Source organism: Lipotes vexillifer, unplaced genomic scaffold (assembly GCF_000442215.2).
Source record: "Lipotes vexillifer unplaced genomic scaffold, Lipotes_vexillifer_v1.1 scaffold30, whole genome shotgun sequence".
NCBI lineage: Eukaryota > Metazoa > Chordata > Mammalia > Artiodactyla > Lipotidae > Lipotes > Lipotes vexillifer.
In genome coordinates, this window is record NW_006783081.1 from 163,959 (window position 1) to 189,997 (window position 26,039).

Consider the following 26,039-nt stretch of genomic DNA (forward strand, 5'->3'; position numbering starts at 1 on the left):
CTATACTTATCAGCAATGTATGCCATTATTATCATTATGATTATTAACATACTTTTTCACTTTCCGGAGAACACCAGCATAGAGATGAGCAGACTTCGATTGATTTTAACTCTGCGTGCTGCTTTGTTAACATGCTTAACATGAGCCTTAATTAGCTTATCAAAAAAATGGGTCAAATAAGGGATCATAATCATAAGGGATCAAATGAAAAATGAAGTTGAATAGGTAGGTGGGGGACAACCTATCCATAGGCCACGATAAGGAAACTGAACTTTATTCTAGATGAAATGGGAAGCAACTGAAAGATTTTTAATCAGGAGAGAGGTTAATCCATTTTGATTTAAAAAGTCCATTCTGAAGGGTGTATGAAGAATGGTTGAAGAGAGCAAGGGAGTGGTCTGGGAGATGAGTAATGAGAGATTCACAGTAAGGGATGATAGTGGCTTGTACTAGAGCTCTGGTAGTTAGGGATAGAGATGACTATATTTGAGGTCCATTTGTGAGTTAGAATGGATGGGGTGGATTATATATGAGGGTAAAGGAAAATGAAGGACAAAAGGAAGACTGTGCAGTTTCTGAGTTGAGAAATTGGATGAATAATTATGCCATTAACTGATTTGGAGAAGAATGAAGAGAAACAGGCTTTGGGGAGGATTATCACAAGTGGTTGGACATGCAAATTTTAAATTTCGCGATATTTGTGAGATATCTACCTATTTATTTAATATACATAAACCTCGGCCTCCCAGAGAGAAACTTTGGGATTTATGTTTTGTTAGTGTGTAACTGGTGTTTATAACTGAGGGAATAGACGATATCATCCACATACATGAGAAAGAGAAGGTGTCTAGTGCTGAGTCCTGTGTCATCTCCAATTCACTCAAGTTACTGAATTCCAGTTTCCATTTCATAGAGAGTTCTGGAAGAGAATTGCAAATTTGGGTATCATTAGCATATTGGTGGTATTTAAAGCCAGGGGAACAGATGAGACCCTCTTTGGGGAGAGTGTGGAGAGAGAGAAGTGCCTAGTGCTGAGCCCCGAGGTCTCCTCATTTACAATTTGCAATGTCCCTCCTGTCCCTGCAGGCTGACTTCTATTCTCACTATGTCCCTGAGATCATTCTCCTGAGGGTCACCAGTGACCCAGTTATTTCCCAATCTGCCAGCAATATCTCCTGCTCTTTCTATTTCCTCATCCCTGTGCTTTTTGACTCTGTTAACCACTTTTTCCTTGAAATTCTATCCTTCTTTGGCTTTGTTATATCATTCTGTCCTAATTTTCATTATACTTTCTTGAGATTTCTTTAGTCTTTTCTGCCCATTACATGTTGATATTCCTCAGAGTTCTTTACCTGGATTCTGTCTTTTTAATTCTAATTCTTTGTCCTGTGTGATTTTAACTAAAACCCTGATTCAGTGATTTGTTCTAAGCTGGCCACCATATCTGTTTCTCTAAATCCACACATCTAGATGTTTAGTAGGCATCCCTGTTGGATGTTTCACAGCCACTCTGATTTCATTATGTCCAATACTGAAGTTATCATCTTTCCTTCTAATCTTTTGCCTCCACTTTTATTCTTTATTTTGATAAATGCCATCTTCTCCACCACTTCATCATATGTGAATCTTCCCCTTCACCACACGTATAAACCAATCAGAAATCCTGTACATATTTTAAAATTTTTATCCTCTATATTATGGGTAATATTTAACCTATCTTTTTAATATCAAATACTATTGCCTTAGCTTGGGCCCTCTATTCTTCTCTCCGGGAATATTACTAAAAACTCCTAATTGTTCTCTTTGTGCCCTGGTCTTTCAATAATTCAGTTTCCATATTGTTGCCTAAGGGATATTTCTGATATAATAGTTGATCATATTACTGTCCTGCTAAAAGTCTTATATGGCACATCAGGGCTATAAGCACAAAGCTTAAGGTTGTATTTATTTCTCTTTATGAGCTGGCTTCTGCCTAGTTTTCCATTTTCATTTGTCCTCACCTACACTTTATTCAGGTCATACTGAGGAAGAAAGAAGGGAAGAAAGGAAGGGAGGAAGGGGGTAAGAAAGAATATTTTGTCTTTATAACTTCTGCTATTGGAGCATTTTAATAACATTGAGAGCTTAATTAAAGACATTAGATTTGGGGAACTGAACTCTGTAGGATTTTCCTCAAATGACTTCAACTATGATGAGGAAATCCCATAGCACCAGAATTTCCAGGCAGGCTGTTTCCTAGAAGCCATCATCAAGATTCTTAATGCTACAAGAATGAGAAACTCAGAGTTTAAAAGGAGTACCTATTAGTTTCCTATTGCTGTTGTAACAAAATTACCACAAACTTAAACAAGTGATTTAAAACAATACACATTTATTATCTTACAATTCTAGAGGATAGACATCTGAAATCATTTAAACAGGGCTAAAATCAAAGTGTCACCAGGGTTTAGTTTGTTTCTGGAGCTTCTAAGGGAAAATCTGTTTCCTTGCCTTTTCTAGCTTCTAGAGGCTGCCCACATTCTTTGGCTTAATTCTCATCACTGTGTCATCTGCTTCCATAGTCATATCTCTCTCCTTTGTCTAATTTTGACACTCCTGTCTCTCTTTTATAAGGACCCTCCCTTGAGATTACATTGGACCTATCCAGATAATCCAGGATAATTTCCCCATCTCAAGATCCTTAATTTAATCACACCTACAAAGTTCCTTTTATAGTGTAAAGTCAGATATCCACAGGTTCTGGGGATTAAGATGTGGACATTTTTGGTGAAGGAGGCATTATTTCACCTACCACAGAATAATTGAAAATAAATGGAAAATGTTTAAAAAGGCTAAAACAAATATGTTCAAATATATTTTTGTTTTCAATGAAAAAGTTTTGTTTTACTTAGTTCATCTGCTCAAATTAGTGTGGAAAATAGAATCCTGTATCCTCATATATGAAGTTTCAGTAAAAATATTTTCCATATATTCCAAAGCTATAATATTAACTAGCACTTATGACTTTTCTTTATTTCTCAAAAGTAATCGGCACAAAATAAAGCTCTTACAAAGAACTTCTTTATTATTTCAACTCTTACCAACTTTTTATATGTAGTTATTCATTTCTTAAATTTATCCCCGAGAGCAGGAAGTTTAAAGATACTGAATAGAATAGTCATGATATTTATTTAGAATAAGCCAAGCTGAAATTAATATTATTTTCTGCTCTTTCCACCTGCTGCCTTCCCATCCACCCTTGTGAAAAGGAGTAAAAGGTTTTTGGGAAAGATAACAGTAGAATGATATAAGGGAAATAAAATTTCTCCTGGGTAAGGAGGCTAATACTCTTCAGAATAGTGTATATTTAATACATAGATCTAGAGACTAAAGTGGAAAAAGCATCTTAAAGAAAGGAAACACTTATCTAGAGTTCATATTTTCTGATGGTAGCTTTCAATTATAGCATTACCCCACTTGTATGTAAAACCCAGGTCTTGCACCATAAGGTGGTTACAATATAGATGAAGTGAAACACAAAATAATACAAAATCAAAAGTGAATCAAGCCAAACTCAACTAATAATGGGGAAGCAACTCCAAAGGTTTTTCCACTACAGAGTAGAGTCAATTGATTCATATTTGTATACAGATATGGGACATATTTTTTTCTAATTGCAGGGGCTGGAGTTTCACTATCCTTGTGTGCTGATAATAAATAACTTGCAATTGAAAGAATACCCTCCTTGTACTCAAAAGACAAGAGGTCAAATTCACTTTTCTGCCTGTGTGATTGTAAGCGAATCTGATAACCTGTTTGAGCTTCAGTTTCTTCATCTATAAAATGAGGATAAAAGTCTTTACTTAAATCGTTGGAGTGTTTGATTCAACTTGTGACTGTGGCTACTATTATCTTGCATTCTGGGGCTTTCAACTAGTTCATGAGGTCCTGTGATCAATCTTCTCAACAAATTGATGTTTCATGGCTATATACTTTCCATAACCATAAAAAAATTAAAACGGAAGTATATTTTTTTGATCCTAAAGGAACATTATTCTTCAGGGATAAGTGGAAAGTAAAACTGCAACTTTGTAACTGAAGGCCTCTCATACATGAGGGCACAATTACTTGAGGAGTTTGATTTATGTAAATGTAGTAACAGGTGCCTTTAAAACATAGAGAACCAAAAATAATTATATGTACTAGTTAGGTAAAACGAAGACGAAGATAAATTTTACTTTTTTTTCCTCCAGAAATACTAGTAATATCTACGAAAATTGAGTGATAAAATGTACTTATGAAACAAAGCCTTTTTCTGCCGTTTGCCAATCAAAATGAATAATTTTAAAGTCTCATTTTCAATTAGATTATTTTAATATTTAACTACCTAAAATGCCCCAATCATATTTTTTAGAAAATGGTTACACTATAATACTGCAGTTCTAATGATGACATTTTATTATGATAAAAATGACTTCATTAATTGATGACCATATATCAACTCATAAAGTAGATAAGGGATATAAAAAGTTTTCAAGCCTAAGATAATATAAACCAATTTGAATTGTTTAGATTTTCTTTTTTAGGAATAAACATTTATGATCCTTTTATTCTTACAAAATACATAAATTTATTTGTTATAAATTCACCTGCATTAAGTGGCCTATGAATTTCTTTTATAAGGTCTGCATATGTTGGCAATATATTGATGTTATTCCAAATCTTACCATTAAGATATACTAAAAATGAAAAATGTAATGTATTTGCAGCATAATGATACAAGAGATGACAAGTATTATATGGAAGTTTGTCCCAGATATTCCTATTTATGGCTTTGGATATATTTTAGAAGGTGTAAAAATTTTCTTAAAAAAACATTGATGACTTTCCAAGATATTTGAAATATGACCTTTTGAAGAAGTCAGTCTTGTTTCTCCTTTATTCTCTGCATCCTTGAAAGAACATTCACAACTTCATAATGAAAATGATATCAAAAAGTCACTATACAGAGGATGAAAAATAGTACATTTAAGCATTAGATGAGAGCTTTGTTTTAAGTTGAAAGTAACTGTGAAGTATAAAGCATCATTTAAACACAATTGTTGATTTCTGAAGCAAAATGTCTTTTGTTTTATAAAAGTTTTATTAATAAATATTAATGTTTAAGTCTTAATGCCATTAGATAAATATTTTTTTAAAGAAGTTAAGCCTTTTTACTGATTCTAGCTTAAATAATTAACTTGTATATTTCCACATTTATAGGAAACAATTTAATTGTATGAGAAGCTTCTAAGAAGAATATAAACTGTAGTATTAACTTACTTAAATACATACAGCCAAAGCACTAAACATAAATATGTCTAATAATATCAAAATATAATGTTACAGGGGCTTCCCTGGTGGCGCAGTGGTTGAGAGTCCGCCTGCTGATGCAGGTGACACGGGTTCGTGTCCCGGTCCGGGAAGATCCCACATGCCGTGGAGCGGCTGGGCCCGTGAGCCATGGCTGCAGAGCCTGTGCATACGGAGCCTGTGCTCTGCAATGGGAGAGGCCACAACAGTGAGAGGCCCGCGTACAGCAAAAAAAAGAAAATATATACATATATATATATATATATAATGTTACAACTGGACAATTCTTTCTCATTAAAGGAAGAATACATCATTCATTCATTCAATTGGTTTGTTGAATTGGAAAGGACATTTCCTCATCTCGTTATTTCTCCAAGAGAGAATATGCTCAATTTTAATTTTAATTTTTGATACACTATAATTTCTGAAAACAAAATGCAGTTAAATATTGTACTGAAGTTTTAGAAAATAATTGTGGAGGCCCAATTGAGTATTTATTTATGATATTGTAAGATTAAATAAGATAATATATGCAAAGTATATAGCATAGTCCTTTCTATAGGCTGTTCACTCAATAAACAAGAAAAGGTACAAAATCTATTATTTAAAAACCTAGGGCTAGATGTGTTTCAAAATTATCAATACTTTAAATTTTGAAAGGTAATATGGTACATATTCCTTGATACCCTGCAGAGTCCAAGACAGCATCCCATAATCAAACACATTAATATACCTGCAACAGTACATGTGAATATCTACTGTAAGTAGGATAAAGAAAGACTTTAACTAACCTTACTTCATTTCAGGTTTGATTTTGCCACCAATTGGGTTTGTGTCAAACATAAAAAAAAAAAAGAAAACTACTTTCAGAGCTTTTTGGATTTTGGAATTGCAGTTAAGAGGTAGAGGACTGATAGAATTGTAATGCAATTGGACTAGGAAAATAGGGCTGTATCTACATCAAAATGTTGAATGCATAATTTTAGAAATAGGGCAAACTATTAATTAAGGAGGATTTACCTGACAATGTAACACACACAAACTTCAAATAAGCATTTTGCAAAATGTGAGAAAAAAATCAATGGAACCAAGGGGAAAAATAAAGTTTAGAATCGGAATAGATTTCCCTACGTGTAGTTAGAACATGGGAGTTAACCATCTTTGGCACTAGGTCCTCTCATCTTCTATTCTGTACATCCTCCAACGATCATCTCAGTTATCACCTCAGTGTAGATGTTATGTAAATTTTATCCAGAGTCCATACCTTACCTCTGAATTCCATACCCATAAGTGCAGCTGCCTACTTCACATACCTTCTTGGACACTTTCAAAACATCACAAACTCAACGTGTTCAAAACTGACCTTATAATTCTCTGTCCCCCTCAGAAAACCTAGTCTTCTCTGGGAAAGCCATCACTATCTATTTAGTCACTTAAGCCAGAAACCTCAGGTGTCATTTCTTAATCCATTTCTAAACATCTCTTGAATCCATCTACTTGTTTCCATGTGACTATGTAACCCTTATCACATGACCCTAGTTCAAGCAGCCCTTTTTTCTTTCCTAGACTCTCTCATTTTACCTCTCTAAAATCCATCCCACTGAACTGCTACTGCCCCCTTTCTTATGAGAAAGAAAATAAGACATCTTTCTATACCGAAAAGATTGCATGAATTGGCCCTACTGGCCTCCCCAGCCTCATACAACACTCTGCTCTAGTCCTATCATCTCCTTTTAGTGCATTTTTTTCATCTTGTTTCTTCCCACCAGGGTCTTCACATATGCTGCTTTATCTCCCTAAATGTTTTTTCTACTCTTCCTCTCTTTATTTCCTACTCATCCTCCAGATCCAGCCCTATCATCCCTTCTTTAGGAAAGTTGTCCCTAACTTCTGTCTAGATAATCTTTTTCTACAGGCTCATAGTCATGCATATCTCTCCTGCCTATCACTTGTTACACTTGAAAATTTACAGTCATTTGTGTGATTATTAGATTAAAATCTGTCTCTTCCACCTGTCCAAAAGCTGCATGGGGAGAGGGACCATGTTTCACTTTATTCATCATTGTTACCCACACAACTGGCTACTACTATATATAGTAGCCAGTATATATATATAGGCACACACATATCTATTAAGTGAATGAATCAGTGAAGTTAATAGCAGAAACTGTCATTTGAATGACTCCCATTTTATCTAGGTCTTTCTGCTTGATTTTGTGACACCTTTTACTTTCACAGGGTTTATCACATTGTGTTATAATTATATTTTAGTTATCTATTTCTCCTAGTAGACTGTGAACTCTTTGAAGACTGGATTATGTCTATTTTGTTCATAATTATATCTCCAGAGCTTATCGCAGTTGCATAAAACCTGATGTGTAGTGGCACTCAAAAATATTTATAGAATTAATGAATACTAAGCCTGAGAATGCAATGTCAAATATATTTTAAAGTATTATGGCTTAAGTTATCTGCATTTTTCATATTAACTTATTTTCGTTATTGATGATATTGCCAGTTGACTTTAGTGTGTACATGGCTGCCGTGTAATTTTGAAGTCAATGGGAAGTGGTCAGTGTCTTCTGTGATTCTTAGTTGATATTTATGGCTCTAAATTTCTATATACACATACACTTATAAAACAGATCAGACTAAGTAAACCACAGTTATTTCTGGCATTAGTTCTAATTCTTTTGAAGATATAAAATAGTAATTTTCCTGAGATACTAACATAAACAAAGCAAATCAATGCAAGTATAAATGGAGATAGATGAAGTTGTAAGGGAAGCTTAGTCTTTACAGTAATAATATGAGTGCTCATAGAGTGCAAGCATTTTTACTGCTAGAACACTATTGAATTAGGAAAACTATGCTTAATAATATTCATGCCTCTTTAAAGTCTCTTAAGTGTGGATCTCTTCTAAAGACACACCATTGGAATTATCCAAATTCAAGTGATAGGGACTGAAGGAATATGTTACAATCACATTTTATATTATTATCCATTAAATAGCTTTGGATTATATAATGCTCAGCTGAAATATGCTGACAGTTATTCAGAAACCTAAGTAAAACTTTTGATGAACCTGGCCCTACTTTGTTCAGTAGTTATATCTCAATCAGACAAGCTCTACTGTATAATTTTAGGTTTAGTCAGGATGAGATTTATGGGTATATCATATCCAAAGACTGCTGTGAAGAAAGTAAGATTTGAAGAAACGAGTTATTAATCTTTGCTACAGAATATTAACAAACGTCATGTGGCTTTTATGAGTAGGTGTCTATGAAGTAGTAGATTCATAAACCCCCCAAAATAGATTTCTTCTTATATACCTCTGCTACTAGGAACATAATTAATAGTTACCTATTACTCACTTGTGAAGTCCAAGCTTTTACTTCATTTATTAATTTCAACCTTAGTACAAAATTAACAAAATTAAATGAGGGTTGTCATGTTGTAGTGAATGGGATTGTCTGTCTTGCTTTTTGATGGGGCTGTGTGTATACACCTGCCTGTATGTGTGTGTGTGTGTGTGTTTAGCGGTAGTGCATGTGTTTTTATTTACTATCACTACATAGTAAATATGTATAGAATAAATATTTTACTTGCTAAAAATATTTCTGTTTCTGTTTTTGCAGATAGTCTAAACACACTCATTAAGTAGGTGCCCATATTTGCCTGATTGATTTGTTTGGCTAGTCAAATTAATGGTGATAAAATGTCTTGTTATTCAGACGATTCCTTGTGTGATGTTTGCCACCACTTTTTAGTTTTGAATTTCAAAAGGCCAGTACGCAGAAGGTGTTTCATCTCCTCCCAGGTTCTGTGCCCTCAGTTTAGATAAGTGATCTCCAGGTGGATGGTGACACATGGATCATAGACCTGCTTTCTGGAGAGGAATGACTTTCCCTTGGGACTGGCTTTAACAAAGAACAAACTCTCATTAAATGTTTGCTGAGTGAATGTTAAAAGAATTAGCTGAGGGCTTTTACAATTATCTTATGGTTTCTCTATAAAAAGGTAACTTTTTAAAGAGGCTATCATATATATGTATATATATGAATTATATTTAAAAGTATTTATATGATTTGTAGCAATATTTAAGAAGATATGATACAAGTAGACAATATTATAGACAGAGAATCACAGGGTTGGTGAACTCCTTCAAAGTTGTTTTTTGTTTTTGTTTTTTTGTACAACTACCCACCCAATTGTTTCTAAAATTTCCTCATTCAAAATACTCTCCTTGTCCGCCTGCCGATGCAGGGGACACGGGTTCGTGCCCCGGTCCGGGAAGATCCCACATGCCGCGGAGCAGCTGGGCCCGTGAGCCATGGCCGCTGAGCCTGTGCGTCCGGAGCCTGTGATCCGCAACGAGAGAGGCCCCAACAGTGAGAGGCCCGCGGACCGCAAAAAAAAAAAAAAACAACAACAAACTCTCCTTATTGTTTATCTACTGGATAGGACTGAAACCCATATGGGAACTAAATCAAAAGACTACAGTGTGGAACAATGAAACGTAAATTGGGAGAATTAATTCATGTATTTAGGAGCGTAATTTGAAAACCACTGTGTGAAAATGAGAATGCCTCTTCTAGCCAGCACTGCTTGCCTGGCCCGCGTTACTCCATAGCTCTTCTACCTACTAGGAGATTTTAAATACAAATGCATATAGGGCCACATAACATTTTGTTAGCCTTAATTTCTAATTAAATATTTGCTGATTTACAGAGTTGAAACCTCCCAAGACTGAGCTAAACTCTGGAATTAAAAAACAAAACAAAACAAAACAAAACAAACTTCAGGTATAAACTTCAGGTACCCTAAATCATCTTCTGTTGTGTCAGAGAATGAGATCTGACGTTTTTCTATGGCATTGGGCTGCTGGCTCATGAATTTCCATCAATGCTCTCAATAGTCAGGATTCCTGCATCTATTCTAGTCTAAAAATAGGAGTAGGAAAAAAACCCTACAGATACATAAATTTTTTTTAACATCTTTATTGGAGTATAATTGATTTACAATGGTGTGTTTGTTTCTGCTATATAACAAAGTGAATCAGCTATACATATATCCCCGTATCTCCTCTCTCTTTCGTCTCCCTCCCACCCTACCTATCCCACCCCTCTAGGTGGACACAAAGCACCAAGCTGATCTCCCTGTGCCGTGCAGCTGCTTCCCACTAGCTATCTGTTTTACATTTGGTAGTGTATATATGTCAATGCTACTCTCTCACTTCGTCCTAGCTTACCCTCCCCCCTCCCCGTGTCCTCAAGTCCATTCTCTATGTCTGCGTCTTTACTCCTGTCCTGACCCCAGGTTCTTCAGAACTTTTTTTTTTTTTTTAGATTCCATATATAGGTGTTAGCATACGGTATTTGTTTTCCTCATTCTGACTTACTTCACTCTGTATGAGTCTCTAGGTCCATCCACCTCACTACAAATAACTCAATTTTGTTTCTTTTTATGGCTGAGTAATATTCCATTGTATATATGTACCACATCTTCTTTATCCATTCATCTGTCGATGGACACTTAGGTTGCTTCCATGTCCTGGCTGTTGTAAATAGAGCTGCAATGAACATTGTGGTACATGACTCTTTTTGAATTAGATACATACATTTTGTATTTGTGATTGTGATTCCCCAGTGATTATATTTTCTACAACCAGAATACTTTTTTCTTCCTGACCAATTTCTTCCCATTAGCTTGTTGTACTTGCAGGAACTTATGTATTTCTAATTTAAAAAAAAAATACTTCAATTGACCCATTAAGCACATTGCTCTGGTTCTCTTATTAATGAATCTAAGCATTTTTTAAATCTCATCAATACATGCATTTCTAATTTTTAAAAATACCCACATCCCTTTATTAGAATATGAGAACTTTACATTTGAAACATATTTAAAAAAAATAATTGAATGTTTTAAGCTAAGTTTCATTTTTGTAACTCCAAATAATGGAACTTTTTGAAAAAAAACAACATAATTTCTATTGAAAGCCTAGGTTGAGATAATTGATATTGGGTTAATGGTCTAACCAGGTGATCCTCTAGGTTAGTGTATTTAAATATGGAGTCTGAAATATAAATTGGTTTGGAAAACATTGCTCTGCCTGCTCTAAGTGCTGTCTAAGGTATCTAAGGGTCGTCAGATTACTATATAGTTATATATTTGGGCTTTCACTTGAGCTGATTCATATTATGCTTTGGGCCTTTGATCAAGAATAAATGTAGTGGATGTTACGGTGCATGATCAACATTATATCCTTCATGACTGAACCACTCTTGCCTCCACCTGATCCTGTTTCCCTCACCCTACTGCAGCGCCAATTCTGAGAGCACCCCCCAATAAACATCCTACAGGCAAGTTTCAGATTATGTTTCCCAGCTAACTCAATTTAAGATGATAAATATTTATTTTTAAATATGGGCATATAAAGAACTTCACTGCCTATTTTGCAAGTTGGAATTTTGTTCAAGATATCATTCAAGTCTTCCATGAAAAAATCTAGTTTATAAATTCTCAGATATTATTCTGAAAAATATTTGTCTTTCCTCAGAGCTGGCATGATTTAATTACTTATTAAGAAATATATATTGGGTTGAACTATACAGAAGGGACAATTCGTGGATCAAAAATTGTCAAATATCTGCAATTTCACAAGGCTCCACCTAATATGTTTTAAAATTTTCCTTTTTCCTTGGCTGTCAGGATGCTCATGGGTAAATTTTGTACTCGATTGCAAGATTAATCTTCAGCCTACATTTTCTGGTATAAATACCTCTCACCACATTTACACCTCATATTTATTTATAATGTTTTGGAAAAGAGGGAGAATATAAGTAAATAAATTCTTTTAATTGAAATAAAACAGATCTCTGCAAATAGACAAAACCTTGGACTTAAGCTGACCATCATTATTTTTAGTTTGGAATAACAGCATGCCAGAGAGATAATGCTGAGACATAATTCAGAGTTAGGAGATAATGTTGTACTTATTACTCTCAATAGCAAAACTTCCCTACATCTGGGTGGTCTTAATCTCTTTGATAGTCCAAAGAACCAAATCACAATCTACAGCTGCTCTAGCCTTCTAGGTGAAGACTTTGGTATTCTGATTATGGTTTACCTGCTTCCTCTAGTGGGTTCCCAAAGCTCTCTGCAGTCACCCATAGTTATTCACACACTGTACTTTAATGATTCATTCATAAAGTCACTCACTGAACACATGTGAACACATATTTTTAAGCGCCTGCTGTGTGCCCCTCTCTGGGTTATGTATAGGAAGTATGGCAGTCCAGCAGCCAGCAAGATAAATGCAGCCCTTGCCCTTGGAGATCTTTTATTTTTCTTCCCTGACTAGACTATGAGCTCTTTGAAGGCAGATACTGTGGTTATCTCCCTTTTACCTTCAATGCACGACTCAGTGCACACACACTTGACACTCAAAAATATTTCTTAAATAAATAAATAAATGAACAATGGCAACATATAGTTTCATTTACTTCATCTCACCAACTACCAAGACCTTCAGTGAAACCAATCCAATAGATAGTTTTATAGTTGTGTCTTCAGATCCCAGGCAATTTGAAAGTATTTTAAAATTGACTGCACATGGTTGAACTGATGTTTTACAGTTAGTTGTCTCATTGTTCTGTTATCAGTCCATTCTTGGAAGAGATGGAGGTTTACTGGGGAGTAAGTTAATTACATTCCATTTAATCTTCCCTGGCTCCACTGATCTTTCAGACTCTCATGCTTAGTTTATAGATGTTGTATATAGATGTAGGATCCAAGAGAGTCTTCACTTTTGCCTGCTAAACCCTTGTAATTCCCTATAAATAACCCATAATTTATTAGAATTAGAATTTATTAGAAAAAGAATTAGAATTTCATATTTTTAATTGTGTCTCTGTATAGAGTGATCTAGTGAGATGGTAGTTTTGCTTTGAGAAAGGAAAAGTATTCATGTGAATTCCTTTTCATGGCTAATATTTGTGACTGTCTCCCAACTTCTTTTCTTCTTTCATTTTGATCTTTTACATTTGAGTTTTCCTTCTTTCTGTCCCCTATCCCAGGACCATCTCCTTCCAACACCTGATTTATAACCATTTTCTCTTTCAATTAGTTTTTTAAAACCACTGCTTCTTGTGGCATTCTAAATTCATTGTATACATTACTGAGCTTTTGCTTTGTATTCCAGTCATTTCAATCAGGAGCCAATATCATGTAGTGTTTAGGAAGCCAGGCCCTGTATTCCAGTTCCATCTCTTACTAGCGGAGTGATAACAGCCACACCATTTAACCTCTCTAAGTCTCAGTGGCTTCAAATATATGGTGCAATGGGGGTACTATTGATACCTATCTCCTAAGGTTGTAACAAGGATTAAATGAAACATTGTGTGTAAAATGCTTAGCACAGTGCCTGATACCTGCTGCATATTATTATTTTTATCATCATCATCATTTTTGCTGTAGTTGATATTAATATTGCCCAAGTATATTGTAAATTCCTAGAGCCCTAGGATCACATTTATGACTTCCCTTGGACTCCTGATGTAACACAAAACACAATAAGTACTATAATGATGCTTTTAGCATCCATATATGAAAAGTGAAAAATGAATTAGTTAATGTATGTTGTAAATTCTGATTCAACATACTTTTCTTAAAATAATATACAGTGTTCTTTAGCATTCAGTTATGTTGTGTGAAAGTCATTCAGATTTGTGAATCTGAAAATGCTGTTTATAATGTATATTTTATAAATGTATATGGATTAAGAAGGATTAATTTAAAACTGTAGGATAATCTAAATAGCTACCCCCCCAAAATTACCACAGGCATTTTAATGAAATGTTGTTTTACAACTTTAAAGCTCACAGCAATAAAATTAGTAATATGTGTAATCTTTATTACCAATCTTAATCTTTTTTGTATGACTGAAAAATTATTTTATGGTAGTACAATTAAAATAATGCAAAAAATGTCAGCATAACAGAATTAAACTAAAGTAACTACTACAATATTGTACCCCAAACCAGCTAATTTAAATGCAAAATACTTTGTAAAGGCTATTTATCTGAGCTAATGCATGTTAAGGGATTTAAGGAGTAGTTTGTGTAGCTGAAATAAAAGGAAAAATAAGCACTGTACAGCAATCTTTACTATTGTTTAACACGAGGGAAATATTAAATAGGTTTATATATAGGCCACTTGAGGAAAATGTATTAGAAGTCACACCACAGCATAGTGAATATAAAGGGGACTGGCAGGCAATACTATTTTCAGAGGTTTTTAAAGGGAAAGCTGGAAATACTTAAAATTGTTCTTACACAAATAATGGTATATCATTAACTATGATAGCTAGACTGAAGATGCCCAGAATTTTATGTCTATGATTTGAAAAAGGGATTTCAATATACTGGATAGTTGCTTAGTTGGCACATGACACTGGTTAGATTTTTCTCTGAATGCTTCTTTCTGTCAATTCATAATGATTCTACCAAAGTATTGTTATTATAAAGTGAGAATATGGAAGAGTTTAAAATTAAGATTTTTAAAAAATTAAAATAAACTCAGTATAGAAACTCTGGAAAATACAGAAAACTGAAAAAAATCACCTAGATTTTCACCACCCATAAAGTATCAGACAGTATTTAGTATATATACTTCTAGTCTCTGCTCCCTCATGGATAATTTTTTTAAATCTTTAATTAAAAATAGAGTGATTATAGCCAATGGAATATTTATATGTAATATTAAGGAATACAAGAGATATATGTTATATAAAAATCACTAATAATATTAAATCAGCTGTGTTTTCCTTTTATTATTTTAGTCATTCTTTTTCAAACCCTCAAAAAGTTTTGCTGCTTTTATATTTATTCCAAGTTGGTTTCAGTTGCATATTATTTTAAGAGCTATTCTTAAACACTTGGTTAGCATTTAAAATATTTTAATAAAGTTTAAATGACTTCTCAAAAACTATAGTCCATGAATATCTTATGTAAATTATGACAGAAGCATAGACAATAAATTAGAAAGAAACTAGATGTTATAGTGTTTATTGTCATAATCCAATTGTTGAAAGTGGAACTCATTTACCAGATGATGCTACACATTGCATTTGTTTGGTTTTTATTTGGTAGGTCCCAGCACACCTGGAAAGTTCTGCTAGGACTCAGCTACAGAAAGTTCAGAGAGAGCAAGTAAAACCTTTCATGACCCTTGAGCACCAGATCGTCTACCAGACTCTTAAACGGTCACACCCTCCAACACCAAGCAGTGCACTTCTGGTACAGCATGGACACCAGTCTCCCGAGAGTAACACTGGACCCACTGGAAATCCACTCACCAAGCTGCTAACTCTTGGGAAAGAAGATGACAATGTGGAATGGCATGTATGTCTAATGGGTGCTTATGAAAATATATCATCAGTTTCTTGGGAAAAAAATACCTCAAGAAATTGAAGTCAAATTTTTATAGTAAACATTCCATATGCAAATTTATTTAACAAAAGAATGTCTTAATTTATTAATTTGTAATAATTAGTTATGCCCATAAGAATTGTTATGCATAAAATATAACAATTCATTTTTTAACACTCATTTCAGTTTTGTATCAATGTGAGTCAAAACAGGTTCTAATAGTAATTTGTTAAGAAGATTTAGCTTTAATTGTAATGGTTTTCTGATAACTTTAGTTAAAACATTTATCAACAGTTACATTATCTGAAGTACCCTTTAAGATAAAACAAGCAAAAGAATAAATAACAGTAAACATGTGCTCTAGAAATGTTTATCAGAATGAGACTAATAATCTTCTTGCACTTAATATTTTGTAGAATTATATTGTAATTTATTACTATTGATTATCTATCCATTCATTTCTATTTTCAACAGATATTTGCCTACCATTTACTAAATAAGAGGAAATTAGAGGTGCTGAGGATACAAAATGAATGTGTCTAGCTTCGTGGAGTTCATAATTACTGTGACTTGCTTGTAAATGAACCTTCAAAAAATACTGAAGAATGAGTAGAAGTGGGAGAAAACTAGAACTGGGAAAAAGAGTTCCTTTAATATCTCAATGTAGAAAAACTACATCAGTAACTGAGCTTTCTATTCTTTTCTTTTTCTTTTTTTCCATTTGATTTTTAGATGGAGACATGGTTCTATGATCTCCCAGATTTAATCTCCCAATCTACATTCCTGGTGATTATTACTGATTTCAGGTCACTGCTTTTTAGCTAAGTCTGTAGCCTCCAGGTACAAAAGAGCAATGCTCAGTATATCATTATTTGAATTCCAAATGATAGAGGAAGATTTTCTTTTGCAAATTTTATGTTAATCTAGAAAAGAGAAAAGAATAAGGACCTGGTAGATTGTTTAATAAAATATAAAACAACCACAAAACAGGACTAGTTGAAATCCAAAACTAAACATAGATCTCTACGTGTATATTTACTTAAACTTTTCAGTAGTGGATATACAAAGAATTTTCCAAAAAAAATGTAGAACTAGATTCTCTATTCACTCTATGAAGATAATAAAAATATATGTAGGTTGAAAATCATCTGTACAGTAAATATTAGAACTCACCCAATACAATTTATCTTACAACCACCTTCATCCCAAGTTCATTTCCTTGTGTGGAAGAGTGATTCCCAAAGGAAAAAACAAATCCCAAAGGATATACATATGCCAGTCAATTCTAGGCAAAACCCAGAAAATGATCTTATTATGTGTCTTATGAAATATGTCTTCTAAAAATGAGAAAGGATAAGTAACATATATCAGTCTTCTCGGTTTTTCTTAGATAACATTTTTATTCCTTAGGCACACAGATTACCTTTTATTTTGTAATAAGTTTGTATAAGAGAAATTTACCTGATCTTAGTGGACCTTTAGGTGGTGTCAGTCAAAAGGAGTTGCATGGCTGGGAAGGGTTGAAAACCTCATTAAGTGCAGTGGTCTAGGGACAACATGCACATTGGCTGCAGACAAACACTTTCTATCTTTTTAGCCATTGTTCTTTAAACTGTGTATATAAGTCTCTTCAGCCATTAATGTCAATCACAATTTTATTCCTTCTGTTATAGTTTTAATGTGTGTTCTCTTTGAATTTGACTTACCATGTACACATTGTCACATAGTGCCATCAATTCTAGTCCTGCTATCTTTAGTAGCTAAGATATATCCTACCTTGTTGCCATTTCTTAATATTCTTTTTTTTTTAACATCTTTATTGGATTATAATTGCTTTATAATGTTGCATTAGTTTCTGCTGTATAACAAAGTGAATCAGCTATATGTATACATATATCCCAGTATCCCCTCCCTCTTGCATCTCCCTCCCACCCTCCCTATCCCACCCCTCTAGGTGGGCACAAAGCACCAAGCTGACATCCCTGTGCTATGCAGCTGCTTCCCACTAGCTATCTATTTTACATTTGGTAATGTATATATGTCAATGCTACTCTCTCACTTCATCCCAGTTCACCCTTCCCCCTTCCTGTGTCCTCAAGTCCATTCTCTACATCTGCGTCTTTATTCCTGTCCTTCCCCTAGGTTCATCAGAAACTTTTTTTTTTTTTTAGATTCCATATATATGTGTTAGCATGCAGTATTTGTTTTTCTCTTTCTGACTTACTTCACTCTGTATGACAGACTCTAGGTCCATCCACCTCAATACAAATAACTCAATTTCGTTTCTTTTTATGACTGAGTAATATTCTATTGTATATATGTGCCACATCTTCTTTATCCATTCATCTGTCAATGGACACCGAGGTTGCTTCCATGTTCTGGCTATTGAGAATAATGCTGCAATGAACATGTGGTACCTGACTCTCTTTGAATTACGGTTTTCTCAGGGTATATGCCCAGTAGTGGGATTGCTGGGTCATATGGTAGTTCTTTTTTTAGGGAACCTCCATACTGTTCTCCATAGTGGCTATATCAATTTACATTCCCACCAACAGTGCAAGAGGGTTCCTTTTTCTCCACACCCTCTCCAGCGTTTATTGTTTGTAGATTTTTTGATGATGGCCATTCTGACCGTGTGAGGTGATACCTCATTATAGCTTTGATTTGCATTGCCCTAATGATTTGTGATGTTGAGCATCCTTTCATATGTTTGTTGGCAATCTGTATATCTTCTCTGGAGAAATGTCTATTTAGATCTTCTGCCCAGTTTTGGATTGGGTTGTTTGTATTTTTGATATTGAGCTGCATGTGCTCCTTGTATATTTTGGAGATTAATCCTTTGTCAGTTGTTTCATTTGCAAATATTTTCTCCCATCTGAGCATTGTCTTTTCACCTTGTTTATGGTTTCCTTTGCTGTGCAAAAGCTTTTAAGTTTCATTAGGTCCCACTTGTTTATTTGAACTGTGATTTAAAATCTTCCAACAAACAAAGCCCAGGACCAGACGGCTTCACACACGAATTTTATCAAACATTTAGAGAAGAGCTAACACTTATGCTTCTCAAACTCTTCCAAAATATAGCAGAGGGAGGAACACTCCCAAACTCATTCTACGAAGCCACCATCACACTGATACCAAAACCAGACAAAGATGTCACAAAAAAGAAAACTACAGACCAATATCACTGATAAACATAGATGCAAAATCCTCAACAAACTACTAGCAAACAGAATCCAACAGCACATTAAAAGGATCACACACCACCATCAAGTGGGGTTTATCCCAGGAATACAAGGATTCTTCAATATTTGCAAATCAATCAATGTGATACACCATATTAACAAACTGAAGGATAAAAACCATATGATCATCTCAATAGATGCAGAAAAAGCTTTTGACAAAATTCAACACCGATTTATGATAAAAACTCTCCAGAAAGTAGGCATAGAGGGAACTTACCTCAACATCCAAATATTCTTTGATTGGTGCTAAGAGTCATTGTCACAAAGCAGAAAGTTTGAAGTCTTCAGAGTCAGGCACCATGAGATTAGCACCACCACTTAGTTGTTGTGTGGTCTCAATCCTTAACCTCTCTCACCAACATTTCTATGGTTTGAAGAGTTGTCTTTATATATATATATGTATATATCTATTTATTTACATTTTATTTTTTGCTGTGTTGGGTCTTCATTGTGGCGAGTGGGGGCTACTCTTCATTGTGGTGTGCGGGCTTCTCATTGCGGTGGCTTCTCTTGTTGTGGAGCATGGGCTCTAGGTACACGGGCTTCAGTAGTTGTTGTATGTGGGCTCAGTAGTTGTGGCTCGCAGGCTCTAGAGTGCAGGCTCAGTAGTTATGGCACATGAGCTTTGTTGCTCCACGGCATGTGGGATCTTCCTGGACAGGGCTCGAACCTGTGTCCCCTACATTGGCAGGTGGATTCCTAACCACTGCACCACCAGGAAAGTCCTTGAAGAGTTGTTTTGATGCTTACGTTTTCCAGGTGGGTTGGGGGGAGCTTCTGTCTTTTATTTTTATAATTATTTTAACATTATTTTATTTTTTCAGCTTGATTGTGAAATAATTGACATAATCACTATATATGTTTGAGGCATACAGCATGATGATTTAATTTACATATACTGTGACATGATTACCACAATAGGTTCAGCTAACATCCATCTTATCATATAGATACAGTAAAAAAAAAAAAGAAAGAAGAAAAGAAAAAAAATTTCCTCTTAACGACTTTCCTGTATGTCATACAACATTGTTAAATATAGTCATCACACTGTAGTACATTATATTATATAAGTACTAGTTGTAGTATTTATATAAGTACTAGGGTACTTATTTATCTTAGTACTGAAGTTTGTACCTTTTGACCACCTTCTTCCAATTCCTCACCACTCCCACTGCCAACTTCTGGTAGCCACAAGTCTGGTCTCTTTTTTGTTTGTTTGTTTTTTAACATCTTTATTGGAGTATAATTGCTTTACAATGTTGTGTTAGTTTCTGCTCTATAACAAAGTGAATCAGTTATACATATACATATGTCCCAATATCTCTTCCCTCATGCATCTCCCTCGCTCCCAACCTTCCTATCCCACCTCTCTAGGTGGTCACAAATCACCGAGCTGATCTCCCTGTGCTATGCAGTTGCTTCCCAATAGCTATCTATTTTACGTTTGGTAGTGTATATATGTCCATGTCCCTCTCTCACTTTGTCCCAGCTTACCCTTCCCCCTCCCTGTATCCTCAAGTCCATTCTCTAGTAGGTCTACATCTTTATTCCCGTCTTGCCCCTAGGTTCTTCTGAATATTGTTTTTTCTTTTTTTCTTTTCTTTTAGATTCCATATATATGTGTTAGCATATGGTTTTTTTTTTTTTCTCTTTCTGACTTACTTCACTCTGTATGACAGTCTCTAGGTCCATCCACCTCACTACAAATAACTCAGTTTCGTTCCTTTTTATGGCTGAGTAATATTCCATTGTATATATGTGCCACATCTCCTTTCTCCATTCATCTGTTGATGGACATTTAGGTTGCTTCCTAAACACTAGAGCAGGAACAAGACAAGGTTGAGGTAAGTTCCCTCTATTTATTGTCATTTGCTTCTAGGTATTTTTTGATTTCCTCTTGATTTCTTCAGTGATCTCTTGGTTATTAAGTAGTGTGTTGTTTGTATTTCTTATAGATATTTTCCTGTAATTGATATCTAGTCTCATAGCGTTGTGGTCGGAAAAGATACTTGATACGATTTCAATTTTCTTAAATTTACCAAGGCTTGATTTGTGTCCCAAGATATGATCTATCCTGGAGAATGTTCCATGAGCACTTGAGAAGAATGGGTATTCTGTTGTTTTTGGATGGAATGTCCTATAAATATCAATCAAGTCCATCTTGTTTAATGTATCATTTAAAGCTTGTGTTTCCTTATTTATTTTCATTTTGGATGATCTGTCCATTGGTCAAAGTGGGGTGTTAAAGTCCCCTACTATGATTGTGTTACTGTCGATTTCCCCTTTTAAGGCTGTTAGTATTTTCCTTATGTATTGAGGTGCTCCTATGTTGGGTGCATAAATATTTACAATTGTTATATCTTCTTCTTGGATTGATCCCTTGATTATTATGTAGTGTCCTTCTTTGTCTCTAGTAATAGTCTTTGTTTTAAAGTCTATTTTGTCTGATATGAGAATTGCTACTCCAGCTTTCTTTTGATTTCCATTTGCATGGAATATCTTTTTCTATCCCCTCACTTTCAGTCTGTATGTGTCCCTAGGTCTGAAGTGGGTGTCTTGTAGACAGCATATATATGGGTCTTGTTTTTGTTTCCATTCAGCAAGCCTGTGTCTTTTGGTTGGAACATTTAATCCATTCACGTTTATGGTAATTATGGATATGTATGTTCCTATTACCATTTTCTTAACTGGGTTGTTTTTTTGTAGGTCCTTTTCTTCTCTTGTGTTTCCCACTCAGAGAAGTTCCTTTAGCACTTGTTGTAGAGCTGGTTTGGTGGTGCTGAATTCTCTTAGATTTTGCTTGTCTGTAAAGCTTTTAATTTCTCCATCAAATCAGAATGAGATCCTTGCTGGGTAGAGTGATCTTTGTTGTAGGTTTTTCTCTTTCATCACTTTAAATATGACCTTCCACTCCCTTCTGGCTTGCACAGCTTCTGCTGAAAGATCAGCTGTTAACCTTATGGGGATTCCCTTATGTGTTACTTGTTGTTTCTCCCCTGCTGGTTTTAATATTTGTTTTTTGTATTTAATTTTTGATAGTTTGATTAATATGTGTCTTGGCATATTTCTCCTTGGATTTATCCTGTATGGGATTCTCTATGCTTCCTGGACTTGATTAACTATTTCCTTTCCCATATTAGGGAAGTTTTCAACTCTAATCTCTTCAAATATTTTCTCAGTCCCTTTCTTTTTCTCTTCTTCTTCTGGGACCTCTATGATTCGAATGTTGGTTTGTTTAATGCTGTCCCAGAGGTCTCTGAGACTGCTCTCAATTCTTTTCATTCTTTTTTCTTTTTTCTGCTCTGCAGTAGTTATTTCCACTATTTTATCTTCCAGGTCACTTATCCGTTCTTCTGCCTCAGTTATTCTGCTATTGATCCCTTCTAGAGAATAATTTCATTTATTGTGTTGTTCATCACTGTTTGCTCTTTAGTTCTTCTAGGTCCTTGTTAAACGTTTCTTGTATTTTCTACATTCTATATCCAAGATTTTGGATCATCTTTACTATCATTATTCTGAATTCTTTTTCAGGTAAACTGCCTATTTTCTCTTCATTTGTTAGGTCTGGTGGGTTTTTGCCTTGCTCTTTCATCTGCTGTGTGTTTCTCTGTCTTCTCATTTTGCTTAACTTACTGTGTTTCGGGTCTCCTTATCGCAGGCTACAGGTTTGTAGTTTCCATTGTTTTTGGTATCTGTTCCCAGTGGCTAAGGTTGGTTCAGTGGGTTGTGTAGGCTTCCTGGTGGAGGAGACTAATGCCTGTGTTCTGGGGGATGAGGCTGGATCTTGTCTTTCTGGTAGGCAGGTCCATGTCTGGTGGTGTGTTTTGGGGTATCTGTGGCTTTATTATGATTTTAGGCAGCCTCTGTGCTAATGGGTGGGGTTGTGTTCCTTTCTTGCTAGTTGTTTGGCATAGAGTGTCCTGCAGTCTAGCTTGCTGGTCGTTGAGTGGAGTTGGGTCTTGGCATTGAGATGGGGATCTCTGGGAGATTTTCACTGTTTGATATTACATGGAGCTGGGAGGTCTGTTGTGGACCAGTGTCCTGAACTTGGCTCTCCCATCTCAGTGTCATAGTCCTGACACCTGTTTGGAGCACCAAGAGCCTGTCCTCCACAGGGCTCAGAATAAAAGGGAGAAAAGAAAGAAAGAAGGAAAGAAAGAAAGAAACAAAGAAAGAAAGAAAGAAAGGGAGAAAGAAAGAAAAAAAGAGAGAGAAAGAAAGAAAGAAGGAAAGAAAGAAAGAAACAAAGAAAGAAAGGGAGAAAGAAAGAAAGGGAGAAAGAAAGAAAGAAAGAAAAAAAGAGAGAGAAAGAAAGAAAGAAAGGGAGAAAGAAAGAAAGAAGAGAGAGAAAGAAAGAAAGGGAAAGAAAGGGAGAGAGAGAAAGAAAGGGAGAGAGAGAAAGAAAGAAAGAAAGAAGAAGATAAAGTAAAATAAAATAAACTTATTAATATAAAAAATAATTATTAAGAGAGAAAAATTTTTAAGTAGTAAAAAAAAAAAAAAAACGGCCAGACAGAACCCTAGGACAAATGGTAAAAGCAAAGCTATACAGAAAAATCACACACAGAAGCATAGACATACTCACAAAAAGAGAAAAAGGGAAATATACATATATATATCGTTGCTCCCTAAGCCCCCCTCCTCGATTTGGGATGATTTGTTGTCTATTCAGGTATTCCACAGATGCAGGGTACATCAAGTTGATTGTGGAGATTTAATCCGCTGCTGGGTGAAATTTCCCTTTCTTTTCTTTGTTCGCACAGCTCCTAGGTTTCAGCTTTGGATTTGGGCCCACCTCTGCGTGTACTTCGCCTGAGGGAGTCTGTTCGTCGCTCAGATAGGACCTGGTTAAAGGAACCACTGATTCAGGGGCTCTGGCTCACTCAAGCTGTGGGGAGGGAGGGGTATGGAGTGCGGGGCGAGCCTGCGGCAGCAGAGGCCAGCAGGACGTTGCACCGGCCTGAGGCACGCTGTGTGTTCTCCCGGGGAAGTTGTCCCTGGATCACTGGACCCTGGCAGTGGCGGGCTGCAGAGGCTCCCGGGAGGGGAGGTGGGGATAGTGACCTGTGCTGGCACACAGGCTTCTTGGTGGCGGCAGCAGCAGCCTGAGTGTCTCATGCCCGTCTCTGGGGTCTGTGCTGATAGCCATGGCTCGCGCCCATCTCTGGAGCTCCTTTAAGCAGCGCTCTTAATCCCCTCTCCTCACGTACCAGGAAACAAAGAGGCAAGAAAAAGTCTCTTGTCTCTTCGGCAGCTCCAGGCTTTTTCCCAGACTCCCTCTCATCTAACTGTGGTGCACTAGCCCCCTTCAGGCTGTGTTCACGCCGCCAATCCCAGTCCTCTCCCTACGATCCGACCGAAGCCCAAGCCTCAGCTCCCAGCCCTCGCCCACCCCGTCGGATGAGCAGACGAGCCTCTCGGGCTGGTGAGTGCTGGTCGGCACCGATCCTCCTCCGTGGCTCGGAAGATTCCCCTTCCGCCCCCTGCAGTCTCTGCCCACGAAGGGGCTTCCTAGTGTGTAGAAACCTTTCCTCCTTCACAGCTTCCTCCCCCGGTGCAGGTCCGTCCCTGTTCTTTTGTCTCTGTGTTTTCATTTTTCTTTTGGCCTACCCAGGTACGTGGGGAGTTTCTTGCCTTTTGGCAGGTCTGAGGTCTTCTGCCAGCATTCAGTAGGTGTTCTGTAGGAGTTGTTCCACATGTAGATGTATTTCTGATTTGTGGGAAGTTGACCTCCGAGTCTTACTCTTCCGCCATCTTGAAGGTCCTCTGATCTGTCTTTTTTTTTTTTTTTTTTGCGGTACGCAGGCCTCTCACTGTTGTGGCCTCTCCCGTTGCGGAGCACAGGCTCCGGATGCGCAGGCTCAGCGGCCATGGCTCACAGGCCTAGCTGCTCCGTGGCATGTGGGATCTTCCTGGACCAGGGCACGAACCCATGTCCCCTGAATCGGTAGGCAGACTCTCAACCACTGCACCACCCGGGAAGCCCCTCTGATCTCTTTTTCTACGAGGTTTTTTTTGTTTTTGTTTTTGCTTTAGATTCCACATATAAGTGAAATCATGCAGTATTTGTCTTTCTCTGACTTTCTTCACTTAGCATAATGCCTTCAAGGCCTGCTTTTGCTGTATCCCGTAAGTTCTGGTTTGTCGTGTCTCTATTTTTGTTTGTCTTAATAAACTTTTTTATTTCCCTTTTAATTTCCTCTTTGATCCATTGAATGTTCAGGAGAATGTTAATTTCAATGTGTTTGTGAATTTTCTAGTTTCCTCTTGTTGATTTCTAGTTTCATGCCAGTGTGATTAGCGAAGACACAGTATTATTCCACTCTTCTTGAATTTGTTAGAAAATGTCACATGTGTACTTGAGAGTACACATGTGTATTCTGCTGTCAATGGATAGAATGTTCTTTATGTATCTTTTAGGTCCAGGAAGTCTATAGTGTTGATCAAATCCACTGTTTCCTTATTGATTCTCTGTGTGCATGATCTATCCATTGTTGAGAGTTGGGTAAAAAATTCTTCAACTATTATTGTTTATAGTAACTATACCATTTATTTTTCTCTTTAGCTCTGTTAGTTTTTGCTTTATATACTTAGGTGCTGTGATGTTGGACTCATAAATAGTTACATCTTTTTGATGCATTGACCCCTGTATCATTATATAATGACCTTCTTTGTCTCTTTTTACCATTTTTAGTTTAGTCTGTTTTGTCTGATATAAGCAATATAAGCTGTCTACCCCTGCTTTCTTTTGGTTACCACTGCTTGAAATGTCTTTTTCCATCCCTTCACTCTCAGTTTATTTGTGTCTTTAAGGTGAAAGTGAGTCTCCTGTAGACAGCACATTTTGGATCTTCTATTTTTAATCCATTCATCCATACTATGTCTTTGAATTGGAGAATTTAATTCATTTATATTTAAAGTAATTACTGATAGATAAGGGCTCACTACAATAAAATGTTTTTAGTTGTTTTCTGGTTATTTTGTAGCTCCATCTTTCCCTGTTTCTTATCCTGCTATCATTTTTTATGTTCT

At 35.9% G+C, this 26,039-nt stretch overlaps 1 protein-coding gene across 3 annotated transcripts in view; it reads left to right on the top strand.

The window, feature by feature from the left end:
* TFEC (transcription factor EC) overlaps positions 1-26,039 on the top strand; it is a 151,955-nt gene that overhangs the window by 85,650 nt on the left and 40,266 nt on the right. For 2 of the 3 annotated variants that reach the window (XM_007455670.1, XM_007455669.1), the window contains one exon: positions 15,487-15,738. In XM_007455670.1, the coding sequence (XP_007455732.1) occupies positions 15,487-15,738 (252 nt within the window). Of the gene's footprint in view, positions 1-15,486; positions 15,739-26,039 lie in introns of those variants that run through there. The other variant, XM_007455671.1, reaches the window with a different exon arrangement.